This window comes from Lagopus leucura, unplaced genomic scaffold, assembly GCF_019238085.1.
Source record: "Lagopus leucura isolate 7727_CA_CO unplaced genomic scaffold, USGS_WTPT01 Super-Scaffold_100001, whole genome shotgun sequence".
NCBI lineage: Eukaryota > Metazoa > Chordata > Aves > Galliformes > Phasianidae > Lagopus > Lagopus leucura.
The window spans coordinates 101,784,347-101,807,929 of NW_024962262.1; the positions used below are offsets into that span (position 1 = coordinate 101,784,347).

General features: G+C 41.7%; 3 protein-coding genes across 4 annotated transcripts in view; 2 read left to right on the forward strand and 1 right to left on the reverse strand.

Moving 5' to 3' along the window:
• KPNA1 (karyopherin subunit alpha 1) overlaps positions 1-1,720 on the forward strand; it is a 50,971-nt gene extending 49,251 nt beyond the window's left edge. For both annotated transcript variants that reach the window (XR_006178194.1, XM_042867700.1), the window contains exon 15: positions 79-1,720. The gene's annotated coding sequence lies outside the window, so the exon portion shown is untranslated. The remainder of the gene's footprint in view (positions 1-78) is intronic.
• Positions 1,721-5,829: 4,109 nt separating this feature from the next.
• Positions 5,830-13,357, reverse strand: FAM162A (family with sequence similarity 162 member A). Its single transcript, XM_042867701.1, has 5 exons — positions 13,256-13,357; positions 12,150-12,275; positions 9,857-9,965; positions 7,301-7,409; positions 5,830-6,068 (listed from the first exon to the last, which is right to left on the reverse strand). Exons 1-5 carry the CDS (start codon positions 13,269-13,271, stop codon positions 5,976-5,978), a joined length of 453 nt encoding a protein of 150 aa, XP_042723635.1. The 5' UTR covers positions 13,272-13,357; the 3' UTR covers positions 5,830-5,975.
• Positions 13,358-13,508: 151 nt separating this feature from the next.
• On the forward strand, positions 13,509-22,836 carry MIX23 (mitochondrial matrix import factor 23). Its single transcript, XM_042868460.1, has 5 exons — positions 13,509-13,603; positions 14,452-14,577; positions 15,112-15,258; positions 19,112-19,171; positions 22,543-22,836. The coding sequence occupies exons 1-5, from the start codon at positions 13,553-13,555 to the stop codon at positions 22,591-22,593; spliced, it is 435 nt and encodes a 144-aa protein (XP_042724394.1). The 5' UTR covers positions 13,509-13,552; the 3' UTR covers positions 22,594-22,836.
• Positions 22,837-23,583: the final 747 nt, after the last annotated feature.

Consider the following 23,583-nt stretch of genomic DNA (forward strand, 5'->3'; position numbering starts at 1 on the left):
AGATTGTTACAAATAATGGAATAAGTATTCTATCCCCTGCAACAACAAGCTCCAATAGATGTGTTTTCTGGTTTTTAGGAATACTGAACACACGTGGCCCTACCCCTTCTCAACACTGAGCTCTCAATGTGGACTGCAGACCACTGTGGAGATCTGCGTACCTTCTCAGTCTTTCCATCCACAAAAAGGAACCTGTGAATAGGTCACTCCTACCACCTCCCCAGAAATGACTTTTTGAAATAGCTTTTAGAATGGAGAAACTACTCTCATTTTGCTTGCCAGCACAGTATAATCCGGCCAGGCCTACCTTAAAATCCAGCCCTTCCTGACTTTGTGCTACAAAGTCTGGTCCTTGGTTGTAAAGTTATGGCTGAAAAATTTCTATTGCCTCTTAACATTTTTACACAGCTTGACTTGAACTGAGTTCTGAAAAATTACCTTCTGAACACAAAATCTTAATTTGTAAAACTTAGCACAGGGAGTGTTAGATCTCCTTTTCATTTTCACAAGACAAGAGCTTCCTTTCCAACTTGCCTAAAAGAGTCCTACTGGTCAAGCCTCATATTTAAGAACTAAAATGACTCTATGCTCAAAGGATAGTCAATATTATACCCAGATCCACCTGGCCCTTTCATTTCATTATTTCTTCTGCTGTTTATGGGACTTCAGGTGAACTGGCATGGAATGCTTGATTCCTACAGGTGACATCTGTAAGGCATTGCTGACTGCATGACAGCTGTCATCCACAGCTGTAGACTGCCCTTCTGCTAGCAGCATGTTCTTGGCTCCGCAAGATGCTTGGATCACAGACATCTGATGCAAAGGCCGGCCACTCCTCACTGAGTTCAGCTGACATTGACACCAAGCTCTTCAAAAAGGGGGACATGCCATGTGATTGTAAGTGGCAGTTCCATTTCTGTAAAGGCAATGGATTCTCCAGGCTGTCTGCCTCCCTCAACCCCAGCAATGGGCTATGTTCTTTCAAGCCATTTGGAACATTTGCAACACACATTTGTCCAGTGTAAACATTTCAAAAATGCCTCTGATATCTGCAGTGTCATGTACCTGTGGTAAATGTTAGTGGCAGAACTGTCTGCAAGATCCTCCTTATGACTCCTCTCAGTGACAAGCCACTGCAAAAGCAAAAAACAGTCCACTGTATACAGAATAATACAAATATATAAAATGCTTGTCAAAGTGCTGAAAGAAGCTAGGCAAAGGCCTGAACACATCAACTCTGCGTCATCATTATTTAAATACAATCTTTGGTTCTGTCTGTGCTTCAGGATGGAGACTGACCTGTGTGGCTGCTGCAGAAGCCACCTGCTGCCTCCCTAGCTAAGCCAGTTGGCCTCCCCCTTCCCTCTCCCAGTTATTTTCTAGTGCTGCTTTGTGCTGAAGGAACATTTAGTTTACTGCACTTGATCTGTAAATGAACTTTGATTCTTTGTAATCTTAGGGGGTTAAATTTGGTGGTTAATTTAAAAACAAAAACCCTCAATGTTGCCTTTACATCACATATAAATAACTGTGTTTCTCTTTTCTTGAAGGGTGATAGAAGCACTGATTAGTAGCAAAATCTTGTTTTAGCTTTTGGATTTTTTTGTGCTGGATTTTTTTACGTGTAAATTTCCAATAACATGTCATTTCTATAAGATTTGTTTAAAATCATTTACCTCTTATTGGATGGTATAAAAATGCTACATATTTTGTAAACAAATCTGAGCGAAGTGTGTGTGCATATATTCTGTATATTCATATATGTATATTCTGTGTATATATACACTTGTGTGTATATATACATATGTACACACACACGTGTATATATATATACACACATGCGTAAGTGTGTATATATATACATATCTATATATCTATATATATAAGTGTTTTCTCTTCCAGGCTAGTGAAAACAATGTGGTGCATTGGCATTTCCCTCCCCTGCCCCCAAGAGAAAAATGACAATTGCCTCTAAATGAGCAAATTAAAAAATGAGTCCATTTAAGCTGAATGGTGTGCCTTCCTGTGTAAGGAGCCTAGCCAGTGTTGTTACTTTTGCAGTGGATATGTGAATTCAGAGCAGATAAGTATAAATCTTTAAACTTGATATGTTTGTTTGAAGTGACAGGCTTGGTTGACACAGGTAATATTGTTGTTGTATATACTTACACTGTGTAAAGCATTTGACTGGTACTGCATTATATTTTGACTGAGAACTAAAACAATACAGAAGTCAATGTGGCACACATTAAATGGATTAAAATGTGGCTAAACTCATAGGTCTCAATTTGATTTTAAATGGTGCTCAATTGAATGTATTTTCATCAGGATCTTCCAGCAACCAGTTCTTGTCTTTGCTTTATTTAGTCTTACTAATGACTTGAAAAGAAACAAAATTTCTAACGAAGGCTGCAAATTACATCAGCGTGGAAGGGAGTACAGACTTGTGCATTATGAAAGGGAGAGCTTACTGATACAGACTGATCAGAATTACTTGGTAAACTAAGAGCAGTCCAACTGTTTGTATTTTGATAGAGCCAAATGCGTGGTGTAACATACCCATCTAATAAATAACATTCGGGCCCCATGTAAAGACTCTGTTTTGGAAGATAAGTGCTTCTGAAAAAATGTGAGGATCCTCTTACATTACCACTTGACCATTGATTGCCTGGCATGATTCTGTATGGCTAACGTAGTTCTCATAGGTATAAAAATAGACCTTTGAGTAGAAATGGGGGAAATACGTCAACTTCATATTCAGCTTTGTTGAAACTTTTTACAGGAACATTCTCAGTGTTGCTATAAGGACTTAAAAGAAGGATGCTAAAAACTAGGAGCAACAATTGTTAAAAAGGTTTGAAGTTCCTTTCATGTTACGTAGCAAACAGGAACAAGCTGCTGTTCACTCTGTTGGTGAAGTTTCCAGTGGTACATGGCAGGCAAGATTGCTCTCTTGCATTCAGGATACGCAAGATGGTAGGGCAGAAAGTTGCTGAAACTTCAGTAACTAAAGCAGGGCCAGTGCCTGGGGCTTCTGGGAATACACAGGCAAAACAATTATTTGAGGCAACTGCTGCCTGGGGACTAGCTTGTTATTTTATTTCTGTGTCTGTTCTTTGATGCTACCAAATACTGGTGGTTGAAGTCCTGTCTCTTAATCTTAAGGGGAAGGAGGAGGGCACTGACCCTGGAAAGCAGGTGTCCTTGACCCTGCATTTCTATAACGAGCAGCATTAAGACTGTTGAAGAACCAGCCCCCCCCACCCAGCTCCAAAAGTGACAATGCTCATGGTTGTGCGTCACTGTGCTTCCCTGAGGATTTCTGGGACTACTGGTGTACCTTTGGGCAACTTGCATCTCTGAGAAGCTTTAAGTAATTCCCTGTGTTTTCCAGTATGGTTTCTTTTCGTCTGGAATTGTCACAACATGTGATTAGTACTTTGCTATGTCTATTTTAGGTAGGAAACATTAAGATCTTTAGATATCTGAATCTTAGTAGGAAAATAAGTAAGATCTTTTTTTGTACTACTGTGACAATGTCCTTAGGGCTCCTGCATGGTCTTCTGAGGCAGCATTCAAGTTGGCAGATTGAGCACTGGATTGAGACATATATGGAACAGGTACAGTTAAAAGGTGCATGGTGTGGAATTAGTAATTTCACTTTCTGGAATAAAAGTAAATGGTGTTTCAGACTAAGCTAAAGGGGAGGAAAAAAATGAAATGTTGTTCTAAGTTCTTAATGTTCTTTTTCATCATGAAGTGTTATAAACAGCATAGGCTAAAGGTATGACCTAACCAGGTGGTGCAGGGTATTCTCGTTAGCTGCACATTACTGCCTAAGCAGCCAGTCTAATGTATACATATATTTCTTAAACATTTGTCTGTGTTCAGAAATGCTTTCACGGAAGCTATCACACTGTGAAAGTTAAGTGTTTCTTTATTCCTCTCATAAAGATTAATGTTTATGTTACCAAACTACTTGCAAAAAAAAAAAAAACAAAACCCAAAACCTGCATTGGTTGGGGGTGAGTTGGAGGGTGGCATAAAGCTCAGGCTTTTTGAGCCTATGTGGAAGCTGAAAGAAAACACAAATGTGCGCAGCAACATTCAGGTTTTCTTGTAGATGCAGAAATTGTGGGGATACCAGACTTATAAGGGAAGGATATGACTGCTACTGCATGGAGCTTCAGTTGGACTACTGGACCAGAGTTCAATTTTTGATTAAAAAAGGGCATAAAGGTTACAGATACTGTCTGAAATGGAAAAACTGATCAATGTTGCTGCTCTGGTGAGTTGCTTTCTAAGATTTATATACAAAAATAGATGAGATACCTGTTAGAATGCATTCAGAGGTGCTTATTGAAAGTGGAACACTTCTGAGAGATGCATAGTTCTACGTTCTGTCATCACCAAGCATAAATCAAATCACAAATTTCTCTCCAGGCATTATTTCAGGTTGCTGTGAAGCTGATGTTCTGCTCTTTGGTTTTATTCAGTGTAAGCACAGGCACCTATATGCTTAGTAGTGTAACAAAGAACAAAAGCTGTCATGAAAGATCTGTTCACATAACTGCAGTTATGACCTCCACTAGGTATTAACTGAATGGAAAATATGAGAGCCTGGTCTGCTTGCATGACAACATTCTTGCAGTGATTGTCTTAGAATATGATAATGGGTCGTGGCATCACCTGCTGGTTGTGACTTCTGTGGAATGACTGCATGTTGTATCTGATTGAGTACATCTCAGCAGTAGGAGGGGTAACCAGAAATACAATTCATAGAAAGATAGACTGCAGTGCTTGCTTGCTATCAAGAACAGTACAAAATACTGCACCAAAAAATCACAATCCTTTGCATTTTTGAAGGACTTTTAATTTCTTCAGCAATGTTGCTAATTTTCAGTAGCACAAGGAAGAAAAGTTTCAGGAAAAACTATCTGCCTTGTGCTTGCAAAATACTCACAAACTACATCTGTCAAACGCATACCTCTTCTGTTTCTGGAGTCCCTGGGAGCCACTTAACAGGGAGTCCTGGGAAAATACATCTGAACATCCATGATGATCCCAGTCTGCTGTACTGAGAGGAAGAAAAAATACTGGTCTCCAACTGCTGAATGCTCTTTAGCACAAACAGTATGCAACTCTTCTGACATGATGCCAGAAACAGGGCTATTAGGAAGGGGGTCTGCTTCTGAAACTTGAGGTTAGCATCATGAAAGCGCAGATGGCAATTTAAAGGGAAAATATGCAAATAAATCCAAATAAATTTTGAAAAAGAGCTTGGCACCAGAGAGCAGAAATGCTTGACTGACTTTCTCCTGTTCCTCTAAGTAAACAACGGGATAGCACAGGCTGAAGCTGATGCTCAGTATTCTTTAAAATACTTCTCTTAATTTTAATTTCCTCTTACCTCACTGCTAACTCAGTGTTTAAAAAAAAAAAAAAAAAAGTCAAAAAATGTGGTTCTTATTTACAACACATTGTTTCTGCAGAATGCTATTTCGCTATCATTCCCTCTCCCATTTTTTAGCAAAAGAAGGCGAGAATATATTGGACCTAGAATAAGTAAACAAGCTTTCCAGTAACTTCTGGTCATTTTGACAGTGTTAATGTAGTTCATACAATTACTCTCATGTCAAGGACTTGCCTAATATTTGCTCTCTCATGCAGAAAGTTTTAGGGAGCCTGTAAATATGGAATCCATATAATATTCTTTCTGAAGGGAGCTGGAATAGTCAGCAATAGTGGATGACTGAAGTAATGAGTTATAATACAGTTAATGAATGAAGTAAAGTTAAATGCATTGAAAAAGTGTTTGGAGGAAAGGTATCAGGAAGAAAACAGATGTTTGTTTTTAATGACTACAGCATAATGCATTCATTCTTGAACACAAACGCTGAACACAAAAAAGATGCAACTCGCTGAAAAGGACATCAGCTTTTCTTTCCCCATTCTTGGTTTCTTCCTTTTCTCCTCTAAGGTTTAGCAGATGCACTCTGAGCTTCTTCCTTCCATTGAGCTTTCTTCTCCAGGTTGATGGCTGTAAGAGTTTCGTGCCTTTTTACAGCCTACAAAAATAATGACAAAGCATGAATAGAAAGTGTCACTTAAAGGGCCACAGAGATGAATTGCTTACAAGATATCTGGCCTATCCTTACCAAGGCAATACCTGGAAAAGAGAGGGTTAAAATTCAACATCCAGATAATTTTACTTTAAACTCGTTATTTCTCTGGGAATAAGTTAAGGCCTTCTGTTAATAGCACTAGCAGATGTATTCTGTGCTTATGGTCAGTATTTCACACTAATCTCTGGTCTTCAGAAGTCAGAGCAACAAAAAGTTAAGTATAATAGATTACAGCTGCTGTGAAAACTAACATCCCAAAGCAGTTGTCCTCTTTTCCAGTGTTTGTGTTCATACTCTGTGAACCTAAGAGGAATAACTTCTGGAAATTGTTAGTCCTTGATTTCTTGTGCTAGTGCCTAGGAGAAGCCTTTCCATTGATTCATTTCAATGATGCATCCTTTTATATTTTGAGAAGTGAATGCAGACAAGTAGAAGTGTTACCACTTCAATAATTTGTAGTGCTGGCACTGAGACTCAGTTTTAAAGTTACCTGGAAATGTTAACAGAAAGAAGAGTGAAACACTGTAATCAGAAGAATGGCTTTAGTGAAAGGCAGCCTAGGAGTAGAGAGAGGATGGTTGCTCGGTGTCTACAGCACTTGAGGGCTATTCTATTATATCTATATACAGCTTTTTCAATTAAACAGTAATGGGGAAAAAAATTGTTCCATTAAGAGTAAAGGGAGACGTTTGTAATACAATTAAGGAGCACAGAATTAGTGCTTACCATAACTCCCCACTGTTTAAAGACTGAGAATTCTCAGTCTGGATGAAGAAACACTACTTGCTGTTGCAGCGCATAGAGAGGTACTGTGATTTGTAGTAGGTTCACCACACAATTAACTGTATGGATCCTTTTGGCCCAAGGAACATTTAGCTGTCTATCAGACTAACAGAACAGAAAACTATTTTTCCTTTCAAACTTTTGCAGCCTGTCTGCAAAACTGAGGAGTTACAAGTGCAAGATGAGATTGTGAGTGATGTATCGTGCTGGGCTGGGAAGGCAGTGGGAGAAAAAACTGTTTTTGTATATAGAGTCTAACACTGATGACACCCTTTTCTGACCTGGGAATTAATCAGTGAGCGTTACCTTCTGGGGAACCGGAAGGACTAACAGTTCTGTTAACAGTTCTGTTAAAATGCATTTGCACTCACCAGCCAAAAATTTATGCTTACCTGCTTCCCTCGGATCACCATCGCTATGCACCCCATTATTGTCAAGGCAATCATTACGTAGCTGAACTTCACCCGCAGAGTGGTTTGTGCTGCTCGGATTACTTCAATCCTCAAGAAAGAATAAAATAAGACTCATTACTGAAGACCTAAATAAACCAGTGGCTAGTTGTGTGATTGCTCCTGCATGCTGTCTGTGCGTTACACTAGCAGTACTTTGTTTCACAAAAACACCACCAACAAAAAGACAAACCCAAGGTTTTACAAGAATGGGCTGGTCTGATCTCTAGAGCAACCTCAGGATAGATGCAAATCATGGTAAGAAAGGGGTTCCTCTCAAAGCTGGAAACACACAAAAAACATTTTTAATTTTCAGTTATTCAGCTGTTACAGAATGTTGCCTTTTTAGACCACCTGAGTGCACTGCAGTATCTCAGTATGTATGTTCACTACAAGGAAGACAGGAAAAGGAAAAGGATATTTTTATAATGCTGGTTTATGATGCTACTTTCTAAAGTTTACAAATACAGCGAGTACCTTATCAACATCAGAACTGCAGTGTATTCCAGAACTGTAAAATGTGTGTTCCCTCAATAGCGGAAGAATGGTTAAAAAAAACATTTGTCAGAAGGAATAATAAAATGTTAACTGTTTGCGTTTCCTGAGCACAGGAGCATATTATCACAGCTTTGCAATTCTTTTTTTCTGAGATTCAAAATGGTTTAATTTATGGTACCTCATATTTTCCAAAGAAGGCTTCCTCTACTACAGCTATTTATAAATTTCACACTGGCTGCTGAAAAGAACATTCCTGGAAATTCTGAACAGGATTTGGTAGAATACCAGTGGCTACAACTTCCCACCTGCTAGAAGAAATAGACTTCGTTCAGGTAATCTGTTTTCCTGAGAATGAAGGGGGCACGGAGGATTGTAAGCTGGTCAAAGTCATCTTTTCTAAGAGAAATCTTCCACAACAGGAATAGCTATTAAAGTTTTCCAAATGTTGTGAAGCTTGTTCTACCAAATTAAACCTCAATTACAGTAAATGGAGAGTGTGTATTAGGAGTATCAATACGAGAAGGGCCAATGAAGTGTAACACGTCCAGATGTGCTTTCCACACTAACTACTGACCTACTCCTAAATATTTAACTCTTCTTGCAGAATACAGAGTGGATGACTCCCTTCTTAAGGAGTTCTAATATGCTCGCTGATTAAATTCGGCATACTATACATTGAAAAGCATCAACATCATGGCACAAAATAACTATATGCTAAGCCTAACAGATAATGGAATTAACAGGACTGAGTTACTAACACTGTATGCAAACATGAGTGAATGTGGAATCCTGTATCATGTTTTAACCCTTACATTTGGAGAGAAGGGATTCACGATGGTTTGGCGCGGTGAGTCACATGGGACATAAGAACTGAAAAGCTTTTGGTCTTTCTTTCGAAGAGGAGTGCAAGAGTGGTTTGATCACAGTTTCAGAGTACTGATCTGAAAAAAAATTCTGATCATAGAGAACACATTGATCTAGCATGAAGCTAATAATTTAGCTTCCAGGTCATTTGTTCTTACAAATAATCTGGGATGAACAACCTGGGTTCAGGATACATTTAAGATGAAACATGCAGAAGTAGATCTAACATTCTACTAGTTAGTTTTTGAAGTATCTTGGGTGTCCTAGACTATACAAGAGGAAAAGGCAGTCATCTGAACACAACTTTCATTTTAAAAGCAATTCAGTAGCTTAGTGTTTATTTTGTTTAATTAGTTACGTTTGACAACCGTATCTTGCAAGATACAATTACAATCACATGCCCTTACAGCTCAATCTTAGATTAGAAAAGGCAAACAAGTTTTTGTAATTTTGTATTCTTGATCCCCTTCTTAACTTTGGCTGAACTATTTCCTTCAAGCCAAAGCCAAGAATTCCCTTTTAAATGCCACTGGAAATGCTTTTTTAAACTGATAATTGCCTTTTTTAAAATTGCTTTTGTTAAATTTGATCTTCATTTTAGATAGCTCTACTAGAACATCCTGTTTTATCTTCTGTATCACAGGGACCAAGGCAGTAACATTGGATTCCAGCAGCAATGGGGAAACTTCCCCTCTGCCTCTGCCCTCAAGACATTCATTAATAAATACTTTACGTGAGTTTCAATTACTTTTTTTCAATTACTCAAGAAAGTTTGATGCAATAGGAGGCTATGACATGTAAAGGAAAACATTAGAAAAAGATCATGCTAATATTTGCAAAGATCTTTGATTGGAGGAATAAAAATTAATTGCTATGTGATTTTTTTTAATGAAACAATGATAGATGCTGGCCATCCCTTCAGGAAATACCTAGGTGATTTACATGTAAATCATCTCAGCAATACAGAATTCTCCAGGTCACATAATCTCATCTACAAGATGATACAAGCACAGCAGCATACGGATTTTCAGCTGTGGAAACCCCTTCTCCTTCAAAAAAGGTATTTTGGAATTGCATTCAGACAACTTATTCCTGTGCAGGCAATTTCTCTTTCTCAGCTTTGAAACTGGCACTTACGAGACAACCTCTGGTATATCCTCTGGCTTCTTGAAATGGCCTGCCCACAGCAAACATTTCTTCTCCCAGTTTGTAGGCTTGTGTCCAGGCACCCGGAAAACAGGCCGACCTACAATAAAAACCAACCAACCAACCAAAAAAGACAATCAGAAAAGCTGAATCCCTAACCAGTTAGATTGAATAACCCAGAATTGTATGTACAGTTGCAAGAGTTGGTTACAAAACAAAAAGGTTATTGCACGGTCAGATTAATAAACCTCTGAACATGAATTAAACTGAGGGCAGGTTAGCTGGGAAAGCCAAATCTTGTTCATGGCCTCCCTTCTGCAGTTTTAAATCTGCAGAACCTGCTCCAGCATCTAAGCTTCCTAAACTGCAAGATGATAATATTTCCACTACTATTAAATTAGTTCAAAGAAAACAAATGGAAATGCTACAGAAAAGCCATTATCCTATTCCATAGCATAACAGAATTTTAAGTTTTCCAGGAAGTCAGAGAGATCTTATTTGTAGGTATAAACAATCAGGTGATCATAAGCAAAGACCAGATCCTTAATTTTCATCTCAGGCTTTCAACCTCCATACACAAAATGCTCAAAATAAAGTATGGAAAAGTTTCCTTAAGTAACATTACAATCTAGCCTACAAAACAAACAAAAAAAGTAATGGGATGGGATAGATTCTGCATGGATGTACATTCATAAATGAATTGGTGGATTCATTAATGACCTGGGAAGTGGTGTGGATACACAGTTTGCTGACAACACTCAGTTATTATGAACCATAAAGAAGACGGATACGTGAGAAGAGCTGCAGGCCTTTAGAGTCCTGAGTCAGTGGCAGGGCAAATGGAATTCCACTTATAAATAAGAAGCACTTCCAGTTCGCATACGAAAGACAAACTATAATCTAATCTTTGTTGCTGAGGAGCAGTCCTTGGGATTTCGAAGAAGTTTGGGGAAAAGTTCAAGAACAGAAAGGCGAACAGTATTATTAGCCACGATAAGGAAAGGAACAATGAGCAACACAACAGTGTTACTATGTCACTTTACAAAAACACAACTCTGGCATTCTGAAAAGCCTGTGAAACACTGAGCCTTTGTCTCAAGAACAGTTGGTATGCAATGAGTAGAGAAGATTCCTAAGGGTGATCACAGGTGTGGAGTGACCACCACAGAACAAACACTGTATTACACCAAAACCCAGCAAGCCTGGAAAAACACCAACTGAATACCCCTCCAGCATAACAGAGGGTACCAGAACTGTAGCGATGCTGCGAATGTGGACCACAAATGCCCTGCTTTGGAAAGAGTACTGAATTAAGAACAGAGCAAAAACAGCATATGACAGATTCAAAAACAAATGCAAGGAGAAGATGTTTTCTCACTGTGCCATTCAGCTGAGGAACCCCTTCCCAGAGGATGCGGGTGCTAAAAATAGTTTCAGCCTCAAGATACTCCACAAACTGACAGAACAAAATTCCGACAAAGATCATTAAACACAAAGACACTGTCTCTGGGACAGCAGTGCCATGTTTCATTTATACTCGCCCTTAGATCCTTGCTATCCATCACTATTTCTTTTAGTTCCCACAAAAATGTAAGGGTCCCCCTTTATCAGCCACTACTAGAGATGTGACGCTGTTAAAGAGATTCTTGGTCTCACCCAGTACAGATGTGTTTTGCTTTGTTTTGTTTTTTTAAACATTTATGCAAAATGCTTCACATCTGTACACTGCTTTGATCTAGCTTCAGTAGGTCAAGAAGGGAACCAGTAACAACACAGGCATCTGATTAGAGCACCATAACTGTCCCATTGGCAGTGTTTCATTACCTCATCTTTCCCTGATCCACTCCATCCTTAAGTATGAATTGAGTCAGTAACTCAGATTCTCTCCTGCAGGGCATGTTCAGGCCTGTGAGCAGCTAGAGCTGGCTCTACTACGAAAAACTGCAGAAGTATTTAGCTGGTACAGTGTTCCAAACCCCTGTTTGTGTTAGGGCTGAACAGTCAGTTCCAGCTGAAGAGCCTCAGAGTATAGGGCCATACATCGAATATGACATTAATGACCTACTACAAAGCAGAAGCTGTTACTGTCACAGGAAGAAAATTTGCCTCTTGGCTTTGTTAAAAAAAGAAATTCAAGATCTTGCTGCCAATTTTAATGCTCAGTTTTTCAGTCTAATACAAGTTAATTCTCCCAAAAGCAGGGGCTATTGTTCAGATGACTGCAGCCTTGGTATCTAAACAGCTGACAGCAAGAAACGTAGCATAGTCTTTATTACAAACTTACCTCTTGGCTGCACTGGACTTTCCTCCTGCGGTTTGCTGCAGAGCCTCCTGCTCACCTTCGGCCCCACTCCTCGACTCATCCTCAGAAAGGAGGGAATGTTTCTTTCCAGCAGCTTAACAGCCTTATCTGGAGGAGAAAGCAGAGGAAACCCAGGGGCTAGGTCTAGCTCAGAACGTTATGGAGTGAGAAGGCTGGCTTTTAGGTAGGAGGTTGTTCCTCCCCTCGGCCTCAAGAGAAAACAAGAAATAAAAGCAGTAGGTACAAATCTAATGCTATGAAAGAAACCGCAGATATAATAATCCATGAAATCTAATAAAGAAATTAAAGATGACTCTATAAACCATCAGAATCTAATAAAGAAATTAAGGTCAGTTTTACAAATTCTAAAATATATCACTTGAGTTTGTCTATTAAGCATATATAGAATAATAAGAATGACTGATTACAGCCTATGAGCAGTTTCTACGGCAGAAGACATAACACCGCTTCAAGGAACTTATCTACTCGGCCACACGCTCTGCTCTGGGCAGCACTCTTCCAAGCGCTGTACTTTTTATTCATCTTGTCACTCCCAGTGACAGAGCTGGGACCTGGGACAGGTGCTTTGCGGTTCACTGGACAAAACACCTTACCTATGTAAACATGCTCTGAAGAAAGTCTTAATTTATTCATTAATGAAACATTTCTGAGGGGAAACAAATAAACAAACAAACAAACCCAAAGACAAAACAAAAACAAAAAACCCTGGAAGATAAAAGGGCACGTAAAATAAATTGCATTCTTTTTTCTTCTTTATGAAGGAAAATGTCTTCTCTTTGGGGGAAAGGAAAAGGGATCAGTGCCCTCCCGAATGCAGCAGCGTCCAAGGTCTTCAGAGGACCAGCAACAACGAGAACCAGCCCGTTCCTCTCCCGTCTGCGGCTCAGCCCGGAGGCCCCGCACCTCGGCGCTCGCAGGGACCCGCACGGCCCGGCCGGGACCCCTCGGAGGCGCCGAGCACCGCGTTATGCGTCCCCCGGCCCGAAGGGAGGACGGACACCCGCTCGGCCCTGGCGAAGCGCAGCCGTCCCCTCAGCTCCGCTCCCCGCGACGGGACGGCCACTCACCGGTGCGGCCCCACATGTCGCTGCCCGCCGCCCGGCCCTGCACGACTCCCCTCAATGTCACTGCTCCGCAGCGCTCCGCCCCGGCCCCGCGATTGGAGGCGGGCGGCGGGACGCTCAGGCCCGCTCGCGGCCGACCGACCCGCCCCTCGGGGCCGGCCGCCCGACCCGCAGCTCGACGGCGACCTCCGGCCGCGCCGCCCGCCAGCTCCGGACCCCCCAAAGCAGGGCCCGCCCTGCCCCGCTTCGCCCCGCCTTTCCCGTGCGATTGGCCGCCGCCGCGCCCTCGGCCTTTCCAGTATGGCGGCGCCCAGCAGCGCGGCGAGCTGCGAGGACTTCGCCGAGTTCCAGGTAGCGGCGCTGAGGGGAGCGCGCTGCCGGGCGGCGTGAGGGGCTGTGGGCGGCTGTGGCGCTGCGCGACCGCTCGGCCGCGGTGCCCTGGGCGCCCCGGACCCCCCCGACTCCTCGTTCCGCCCTACCGCCCGCGCGCCCTTCGGTAACACTCACGGTGCGCGCGGAGGCTCCGGCCTTCCCGGTCGCGCAGCCGAGAGCGGGCTGAGTGCCCAGCGCTGCCCTGCCCGCCGCAGATTGGCCCTTGGGATCGGGTTCTTCGTTTAACGTGACCGGGCTGCACGGCTTCATGGAGTAAGGCTGTGTGCAGGAGCGGCACGTGTGGGAGCCCGTGGGCTGTTCCGGAGTGTGGTGGCTCAGCGCGGTCTGCCGGTGCTGCTCGGTAATACTGTGAGCCCTGGCAGAGGCCTGCTTCTTCCACGGAGGGCTTTTAGGGGTTGCAGCCTGGGGCCGGCTTCCCGTTTTCTTCACCCCTGCTGTGCCTGTGGGGCTCCAGGAGCGGGCTGCAGCTGCTCTGCCCTGCCGCCTGAGGAGGCTGTCGTGTAGGGAGAAGCGAGCGTGAGCCTGCTGCTGTGCAGCGCGGGGCTGGGGCTGCCTTCGTCGGGTTTTCGCTTCTTTGCATTAGCCCAGTTGTCTCCCACTGGCTTTCCTGCTAAGGAAACTGATTGTTTTGCACCAAGCACATAGAAACTGTGGCTTCCTTGTGTGTTTGTTTCCCCTCACCCTCCCCCTATTTCTAAAGATAAACCTAAATTTCTATTAAAACACTGAACAGTGCTTTTTTTGCTGTTCAACTCTCTTGGGTAAAAAAAAAAATAATAATAATAATTTGTATTTATTTAATACAGGAGTTGCTCAGGGTGATGAGGACAATCGATGACAGAATTGTCCATGAATTAAACACTACAATTCCTACAGCCTCCTTTGTAGGGAAAGTTGACGCCAGCCAGACATGTAAAGAGCTCTACCAATCTGTAAGTGTCTGTTCCTTTAACTTCAGCTCGCTTTCTGAGATTTTATGATGTGCGGTGGCTACTGAAGTGGAGAATCTCAGTGTCTAAGGAAAAGGCTGACTTGATAGATCATGCTTTAATGTATTCATTGCTGGCATGCTTGACTTCTCTCCACAGCTAAACCACATGCATGTAGAAGCTGCCTTGCTTTAAAATCACACTGTAGACTGGCTTATCCTGCAGTACTGTTCTTTCGAAATGTACTTCCAGATGGCTTGATTCTTTCTTTAAAAAATGAGTGCTAGCATAGTTTTGTGGTGCTCAGAAACACTTGTTTGTTTGTCATCTGCATGTGTATCTTTGACTTTTACCACCAGATAGAGTTGGTAGCTACTGCTTAAAGCAGTGTTGCTTCTAACATACGGATTATAGAGACAAAGGGAGTTCTGTAGGCACAGCAATACTTTGATTCCAGAAAGTCTCTCTTAAACTTGTAACACAGTTTTTTTTAATTTGATGTCTGACCTACTGATGACTTTCCCTCTTCTCACTTAGCTTATGGAAGCTCACACCAACCGAGAGAGAATCATCAAAAACTGCATTGCTCAGACTTCCAGTGTAGTGAAAACTCTCAGAGAAGAGAGGGAAAAGGCACAGGATGATGTAGCATTATTAAAGCAACTCAGGAAAGAGCAGACAAAGGTGAGTGGTGGAGATCTTGAGGGGTCACTTAGAAGTAAGAAGTTGTCTTCCCAAGTGGAAATATCTCCTTGGTGGAGAGAACCTGAAGGCAAGCTTGACTTCACAGAATAGAATTGTTAGAGTTGGAAGGGATTTTTAAAAGCTAATCTAGTCCAACTCCCCTGCAATGAATAGGAGTATCTACAACTCAGTCAGGTTGATGTCCACCCTGACTTCAAATGTCTCCAGGGACAGGGCATCCACTGCAACTCTGGACAACCTGTTCTAGTGCTTCACCGTCCTTATTGTAAAAAAAAAATATTTTTCTTGTATCCAATCTAAATCTGCCCTCTTTTAGTTTGAAACCATTTCCCCTTGTTCTACCACACCAGATACTGCTGAAGAGTCTGTCCCCTTCTTTCTTATAGCCCCCTTTAAATGCTGAAAGGCTGCCCTGAAGCCTTCTCCAGGCTGAACAGTCCCAGCTTAGGCAGTGGAACTTAGGCAGTGTTGTCCTCTGTTCTTATCGTCTGGATTTGTGAGAACCATAAGAGCAGAGCAGAGCTGCTTTTATCCTGTAAATGGCACATCTTCTGAGATTCCACTACCCACATGCCTAGAAATGCTTCTCCACAATTTACTCTAAACTTTGCTGACATACACCTCCTAGTAGGATGTAACTGTTTACTCTCTTCTGGAGAGTATCTGTCTGGAGGTTCCTTTTGTCTTTTTGAGTTCTCATGAAAAGTAGTACAACTGCAGATTGTGGCAATGGGTGCAAAGGTATGATCACTAGAAGATAAGTGTTTTTTAAAGTTTCTCTCTATAGTTATGCTGCATTAAAGCCATCCTTTTACATCATTAGCCTGAAAAGCATCTTATTCATTGTATTAATCGAGGTTCCTGTCCACTTTGAGGAGCTGCCAGGAAGCTTTGAATTGCAGTTAAGCAATTTTTTGTTGTTGCTGTTGTTGGTGTTTAGTTCTGATTGTGTGAGAGAGAGACTTCTGGATTTGCACAAGGGATTGTAATGTACAAACCTCGATCTTGTAGCCTCTGGATGAAAGGTGTACTTCAGCAGAGGTGGGCTAGATGGCATATCAGAAGTTTGAAAGAGCATTTCTTTCCAGAGCAGTGAAACGCTGATGCATTTGTAACTAAAGAAGTTCCTGGAGGGATGCCTGGAACTCAAGGGTTCAGTGTCCATCAGTTGATGTTTCCAGGCATTGAATGAACTGTTTGACATATGCTTTTGGAGAAGTGCTCTGATGTGAACTCGTTTGAAGAACCAAGTGTCAGGCAAGTGGTTTTGCACTTAAAGTCTAACTTACAGAGCATCCACATTACTTGTCCCTCTGTACTCAGCTTTGGTGAGGCTGCATCTGAAGTACTATGTTCTGTTTTGGCTCCCTCACTATGAGAAAGGCAGGGAGGCCCTGGAGTATGTCCAGGGAAGGACAATGAAACTGATGAAGGATCTGGAACACAGGTCTTAAGAGGAGGGGCTGAGGGAATTGGGACTGTTTAGTCGGGAGTAGAGGAGTCTCAGGAGAGAACTTCTCTCTTGCTACATCTGCCTGAGAGGTTGTGGTAAGGTGGGGGTCAGCTTCTTCTCCCACGTGACTAGTGATAGGATGAGAAGGAATGGCTTCAAGTTGTGCCAAGAGAGGTTCAGTTTGGGCGTTAGGAAAAATTTCTCCAAAGGAGTGGTCTGGCACTGGAATGGGCTGCCCAGGAAGGTGATTGAGCCGCTGTCCCTGGAGGTGTTCAAGGAGCACACAGCTGTTGTACTAAGGGACACGGTTTAGTGGGGAAATGTTGGTGATAGGTGGATGGTTGGACAGGGTGATCTTGGAGGTCTTTTCCAACCTTTGGTCAGTTCTGTGGTACTTTGGGGAAACTAGGTGCGATAGCTTAGAAATTTCTGCAAGTTCATTTGCAGTCAGTTCCTTAAATCACTTAGTTTCTGAGCTTATCGCTTAAACCAATAAGAAGGTTGCAGTGATAACATTTAATAACTACAGGTGATTTCAAATATTAAAAACAATCCATAATTTGTAAACATCTCAAAAATCCTTTGATCAGGTGACCTCAAATTTAAACTGCTTTCCCACCCCCTCCCCACTTCTCCCTTTTTCCTTTCTTCTCCAGGAGTTCAGTTTTGTTTTGTTTTTTTTTTTCTTTTTCTTGGAACTTTGGCAATTTCTCTTGACACTACAGTTCCTATTTTAAGACCACGCCTTTCAAATTTTTATTTGGTTACAGAACAGATCTATCTTACTCTTTATTATTTGTGCTTCTCTCATGCTGCTAGTGGTACAAATTGGGGGACTTTATGCAAGATTACTATTTCTGGGTTACTGATTTTAAAAAAAACATCCTTGGAGCTGTGCAGGTCTAGCAACTGATTCTTTTAGTCCACTTACATAAAAATATCATTTGATTATTGTTGTTATCTTAGTTCTCTTATATGAAATTTCAAAATAGCCAACCAAGTTAATTCTGGAAGTCCCAAAAATATAGCTTAACGAGTATTAGTTTTATTGAGTAAATTAGTTGGGCTTAATGTTGGAATCTGTTTTAGAAGGAAAAAAACCAGCAACAAAACAACCCAAGCCAAACCACCTTTATAGCCTTGCTGATTAACACTGACTGTGTTGCTGTTTGGATCTGCATCTCTAAGCAAAAGGCTGAAATGGTGGTTTTGCTTGGGCTTGGTGTCAAAGATGATTGTAAACCTATTCATGTATTCCAGTAGGGAAAACTCTTCCTTGATACACTAGGGATCTTTTCAGCAGAGGTATTACAGAGCCTAGCTACGGTCATCTGATCACCCAGCTAATGCTGTGTTATTATTTCAAACAGTTTGATATCCTATTGAGCAGGCAAAAACTCATCCAACACCTGTGTAAGCTGTACATGTCTGGATGTCCTGCTTGGAGGTTTTCTTATTTCAGATGAGATTGCTGTCTTGGTTTGCACCTGTTCATCAACTCTCTGCCTGGAACTACATATTTCAAGTTGATTCATTCTGGAGTCTAAAACTCCAACAAAAATAAATCCTAACTGTGAGCATGAATGGCAAACTCTTATATCACCTCTTCTGCTTCTGGAACTGGTGGAGGGGTCAAATTACCATAGGTCATCTGAACACAGCTGTCACATATGCTCTATGGAGTTAACTAATGGGGCTGAAACAGAGATTCTTGCATTTCTGTTGGAGTGAATGAGTGCTCTAGAACTGCTTACTGTGGTATTTCAGAGCTCTTCCAACATGTGTAAACCTAGTTTGTCCCACTGTAATCAAATCTCATAGTAACTTCAGAGACTACAAATGTATGTGATCTGTTCTTGTAGACCATTTTTCAGTCAGTGCACTGATAGATGGCAAAGGAAGCAGAAGGGATACCTTCCTGATCTTAATCCTATATCAGGAATCTGTGATTTTCCCTAATGCTGTAGCTAGCTATCTTGTTTGACTCCAGTAATACACGTGTGGAAGACTGAGAATTCAAGCCTGCAAAGCTAACTGTAGCACTGCTATCCCTTGCGCTGAGTGCTATTCAACCGTAAGTAATTTTTGTCTGTGGAGCCACTAAGGCTGATCAATTCATTCTATCAAATCTTGACAGGCAATATTTAAGAATGAATTAGTAATCAGCAGTAACTTCTGCTTTCAGGGTGCCCCTTGCGGACTTCCCTAGCCCGCCCAAAGCATTGACTGAATAATGGAAGGACCAGGCTTTTGGGATGATTAACTTCAATTTGCACCTGGTACTGGGTTTTTGTCACAGAGATGCAGAGGTGGTGAATGCTGATAGCTGCAAGGAACGTCTTGACAATAACTTCTTTCTTTGTCTGTTATTTTCTACAGTTGAAATTGATGCAGTCGGAGCTGAATGTTGAAGAAGTGGTAAATGACAGAAGCTGGAAGGTACTCAGTCATTTTAGAAAGCGATGTAGCTCTGTGCTGTGGGTTTGAGCTGTCCTGCCCTGGAGCTGTGGGACAAATGCTTTATGAGGCAGGCTAACTAGGAACAATGAGGGCAGTGCTGGGGCAAGTGTTTCAGGTCAGTCGTTTCAGGGCTTTCAGTCAGATTTTAGGGCTTTTCAGGCACTGTGAGGAAAGAAATGAGGCTGATATGGTGGGGAAGAAGGACTGTAGAATGCTTCCCATATAGATCTCCTCCTCAGCCTTACTCAGTGGCTAGGGACTTGGTAAACTTGTCTGTGGTGGCCTGTCTGGAAAGCTTGGCTGGGCCCCTTCTAGTGCCACAGGGATGAGCTTTTCAGTCATGGCTCTGGTGCCAGTCATGCTTCTGAGCAGAGGCTGGAGGAGGATGCGGTTGTAGAAGTTAAACCTCTTTCTGACAGAGTTTCTGCAGGCTTGGATGGATGATCCTAGCGTGAAGGGCAGTCCTGCTGTTGCTTTCTGGTGTCACCTGGATTGATGGCCCCAAGTGCTCCACTCTTAATCGCAGCTTTAGGATTTTAGTTCTAGGTTTCATCAGGGTAAATGGAATACGACTTCATGTCTTCTGTATTCTTAGAGATCATCACCATAATAGAGCTGGATGGAAGCTAAACAAATGAATTACATGTTTTCCCACTCAGTCTCTGTACTGTCTGGAAAAGCTTATCATGCCCTTAATTAATTAGTCATGCCCTTAAGCTTAATTAATTTTGAGCAAGCTTGAATATGACTGAGAAATACCATAACTTAAACAACACCAGTGGCAAACGTTTCATGGAAAAGCACTGGCCATTTTGTTTTTAAAGGGTGTGGGGTTGGTTGTGGGGAGAAATGCCTATTTCTCCTCCAGTGTCTCTGTTCCAAAACCCAGAGTTGGCACCAAACTTAGCACTAATACCAGTGATCTCTTGTAGCTGCGTTAGGTTATTTTAGGTTATGTCATTTTGTTAGTGACAGAAGTGGCTGACTTTTCCTGGAAATGGAGAATGTTTAGTTGAAAAGTGGTGAGGTATGCACATGGTGCCTGCAAGTGTTCAGAGAAGGACTTGAAGATAAATGTCTGCCTGGGTTTTTTATCTCCAGCTCTACTATTACATCCCTATGAGTGCAGGCTTAGCTGAGGTTTCGTTCAGCTGTGAAAATACTCCACTGATGGAATTAGATCCAGTCAAAGCTATGGATTTAATACCATTTATTATATGTGGTAGTGGTTATTGGAGTGCAGGTGAGGACCTCTGCTCTTTTTTAGTGTTGCAGACTTTTAGTTGTAAAATACCCTCATGGATTTACATGGATTTACATTTACAAACTGGAAATATGTGATTAGGAAACAGTTATTTTGAGATACTTATTTGCGTTGCTCTAGCAATAGTGAGATACAGAAAAGTGCTGCTTTATAGCAGTGCATGTGGTGGAGGTCTGTTTGGCTGATACCAAGCAAGTAACTGACTTTCAAAACAAGACATTCACATTAATCTCTCTGCACCACGTCTATGTGAGAGTTCGTTATTGCAGTGTTTTGTATTAATACATGAAAGACAGCAAAATCAGACTTTACCAGACAACATTAATTTTATGGTACCTTGAGTGCTTTTTCCCATGTGAAAAACAATAGTAACACTTCACAGGTAGGCTACAGGAGTTAAGTGGACTGAATAACGCCCTGGGGTCTGTGGGTAGATGCTCTAAAAGTAGGAGGCAGTGTTAGTAAGATTGCAATATTGATTTTCCATGAGCTTCAGAGTTGCTGTTAAATATGCTTTAAAAGATTGCATGATAGTGTGTTGGAAGCTGAAATGTTTTTGGAATGTTGTTTGATGTGAGAGAGCCTGCCTTACAAGAGTTTAGACTACATTTCCAGTACTCTTTAAGGCATCTGTGCACATAGAATGACTTGGAGAAAAATGCTGCAATTTGCTCAGTATGAAAGTGCTTCTAATGGGAAATCTGCGTGGTTTTTAATTTCTACAGTTTCCTTCTATTGATTGCCTGATCTCAGATCTTTACACACCTTCGAGAGCTGTCCACTGCATGTGGTAATTGAATGGGACAGGCTTGCATGCATTTGGAAGAAATTACATCAGAGCTGTCATGTTTTCTCTAATTATGAATGTTTGCAGTATGTGTTCTGCTTCTTAAAGTACGCTAAATTTGAAGTGAAGATTACTTCAATTGTTGCTGTAAGGCATGCTGCAAACTTCACTTTTACTGAAGTAGCTGTTGGTTCTGCATGCTGAATAAGGAGACCAATTGCAGAATTGTCTAATTCTATTCTAGAATAACATATATATGTAAAATGATGCATAACTTCCTCAAATCTAAGGGCCCTTCACATTGCACGTGAAGCCTGGGGGAGACTTCACAAAATTTGACATCCTAAAGATCAAAGACAATTTGTATCAGAGAAGGGCTGGGGTACCTTGGCGAAATGTGCTCTCACATGGGTGCCAACAGTGTCTTAGTAACTGCCATTGCCTTGGCTTGGTGCTAGGTGGTGCTCGTGCCACTTTTCAGGACATGCACTGGTCAAAGTTTTGGTGCTTAAATGGTAAATAATTAAATTCCTTGATAACAGCACTGACAACTTTTTGAGCCTACATGTTATGCTTTTGATTCAGACTGGTGTGCTTGATATAGTCATACTTACTGGCCCTTGTTACGGTAAGCAGACTGCTTGCTGAGTTCTGCAGCTTGAGCTAAAGTGAAGTGGTCTTCAGTGTCTAGTTCTGTGTCCCAGATTTTACCCAGAGAAGGCGCCAAAGGTAAATGAGGTGGGAGCAGTGTGCCGTTGGCATGGAATGCTGGCAACAGCACCACCTGCAGCCAAGTAGCTTTAAGTATATGGACATGACTTCCAGGAGCACTTGCACCTCCTTTTCTCCCTTATCACTATATACAACGCATTTGCTCAGTAAAGAGAAGAATGTGATGCCCAGATTGGAACGCTGCAGTGAACTTCACAGAACACAGCTGGTCACGATCTTCTTGCTGATCATTTCCCTCCCTCTTTAAAACCATAACAAACAAAAAAGCCTCCTACCAACCCATGAGCCGAAAAGTTCAGTGTCTTTGACATAGACAGGCCGCAAGGATGATAAGTGCCTTATCTGAGGGGGAATACTGTTAGTGCTGTGCAGTTCCCCAGCACCGAGCTGCACACTTTGGATTTAGTAAAGCCGGGGGAGAAAGCAAATGGAGACAGATGGGCTGGTAAGTGGCATTTATTGATACCGTGGTGCTGGGTGCGGCAGGAAGGAACAGCTACCTGAAGTAGGTCTGAAGACTCTGGACAAAGACTGATTTGCTTTTGCTCTTCTGTTTTGGTGTCTCAGGTATTTAATGAGCGTTGCCGAATTCATTACAAGCCTCCGAAGAGTCAATGATGTGAAGTACTTTCCATCAAGGTGGTCCACAATCATGAGAGCCAAACTGGAAAGAGACCTTGGGCAAGCCATACTTGGGCCTTGCAGAACCAGGATAACCCAGTCTTGCTTTATTTTGGACCTACTTAGCTGGAATCTCAAGGTTTAAATAATTCTCCTATAATTAAGAGAAAACAACTCCTCTTTTGTACAAAATATGTGAAAAAATGAGTTTTATAGTATTAAACTAATTTTCAAATTGAATGTGAAAATGGCATCTTTCTTGAACTCTTCTCAAACTGCAGATGTCATAGAGGGGAAGACAGAGTAAGGGAAAACAAAGGAAGAAACAAAATCCCAGCTCAAAACAGGGAGAATGAGGTTCTTTTAGAACCCATGGGCAGTAAATGATCATTGAGCATGGTGTGTTTGTGAGAGTAGTTTACAAAAATTCAAAAGAATATAAAAATTGCAGAATGATGAACTGCAGGTTCAGCACACATCAAAGCAAGAAGTTCCCAGCACTGTTTTGAACTACTGATCACCAGTGACGTTGTTTCAAAATTTGAATGTGGACACAATTTTGCCATTTCCCCCCATCCTTGCATGCAGCATCTGTGTGGTCTTTGTTACAAAGGTCTGGATTTTGCTTTTAACAAAGACTGCAGTGTTGATTAAAAACGCTTTGTGTGGAGATGAAGATACATATTTGAACAGCATTCAGGAAGCTGACAGTTAACGCTCCACTGTATTCCATCCTTTCTTCTGAGCCCTTAAAATTAATTCTTTAGGTGAGTTGTATCCAGGAGGAGGAAATAGCAGTGTGTGCTATTGCTACTGCTGAAGCTGACTACAGTGTTGTTTTTAGAAAGCTTTAAATGCAACATCCCTGTGGCAAGGCAGCAGTGGAAACATCATTTAACACAGGATAAATGTGAGGAAAATGAAATTGCTGCGATCATATATCTAGTTTTTACTATCTCTAGGTATCTGACTGTCAGATAACAAGCT

Excerpts from the sequence above, each read along its gene's own strand:
- FAM162A (XM_042867701.1), bottom strand. Across the intron at positions 9,966-12,149 it reads AAGTCCAGTGCAGCCAAGAG|GTCGGCCTGTTTTCCGGGTG; the intron begins GTAAGTTTGTAA and ends TTTTTATTGTAG. Across the intron at positions 6,069-7,300 it reads TGGTGATCCGAGGGAAGCAG|GCTGTAAAAAGGCACGAAAC; the intron begins GTAAGCATAAAT and ends TTATTTTTGTAG.
- MIX23 (XM_042868460.1), top strand. The coding sequence starts at position 13,553 with ATGGCGGCGCCCAGCAGCGCGGCGAGCTGCGAGGACTTCGCCGAGTTC. Across the intron at positions 13,604-14,451 it reads AGGACTTCGCCGAGTTCCAG|GAGTTGCTCAGGGTGATGAG; the intron begins GTAGCGGCGCTG and ends TATTTAATACAG. Across the intron at positions 14,578-15,111 it reads GTAAAGAGCTCTACCAATCT|CTTATGGAAGCTCACACCAA; the intron begins GTAAGTGTCTGT and ends CTTCTCACTTAG.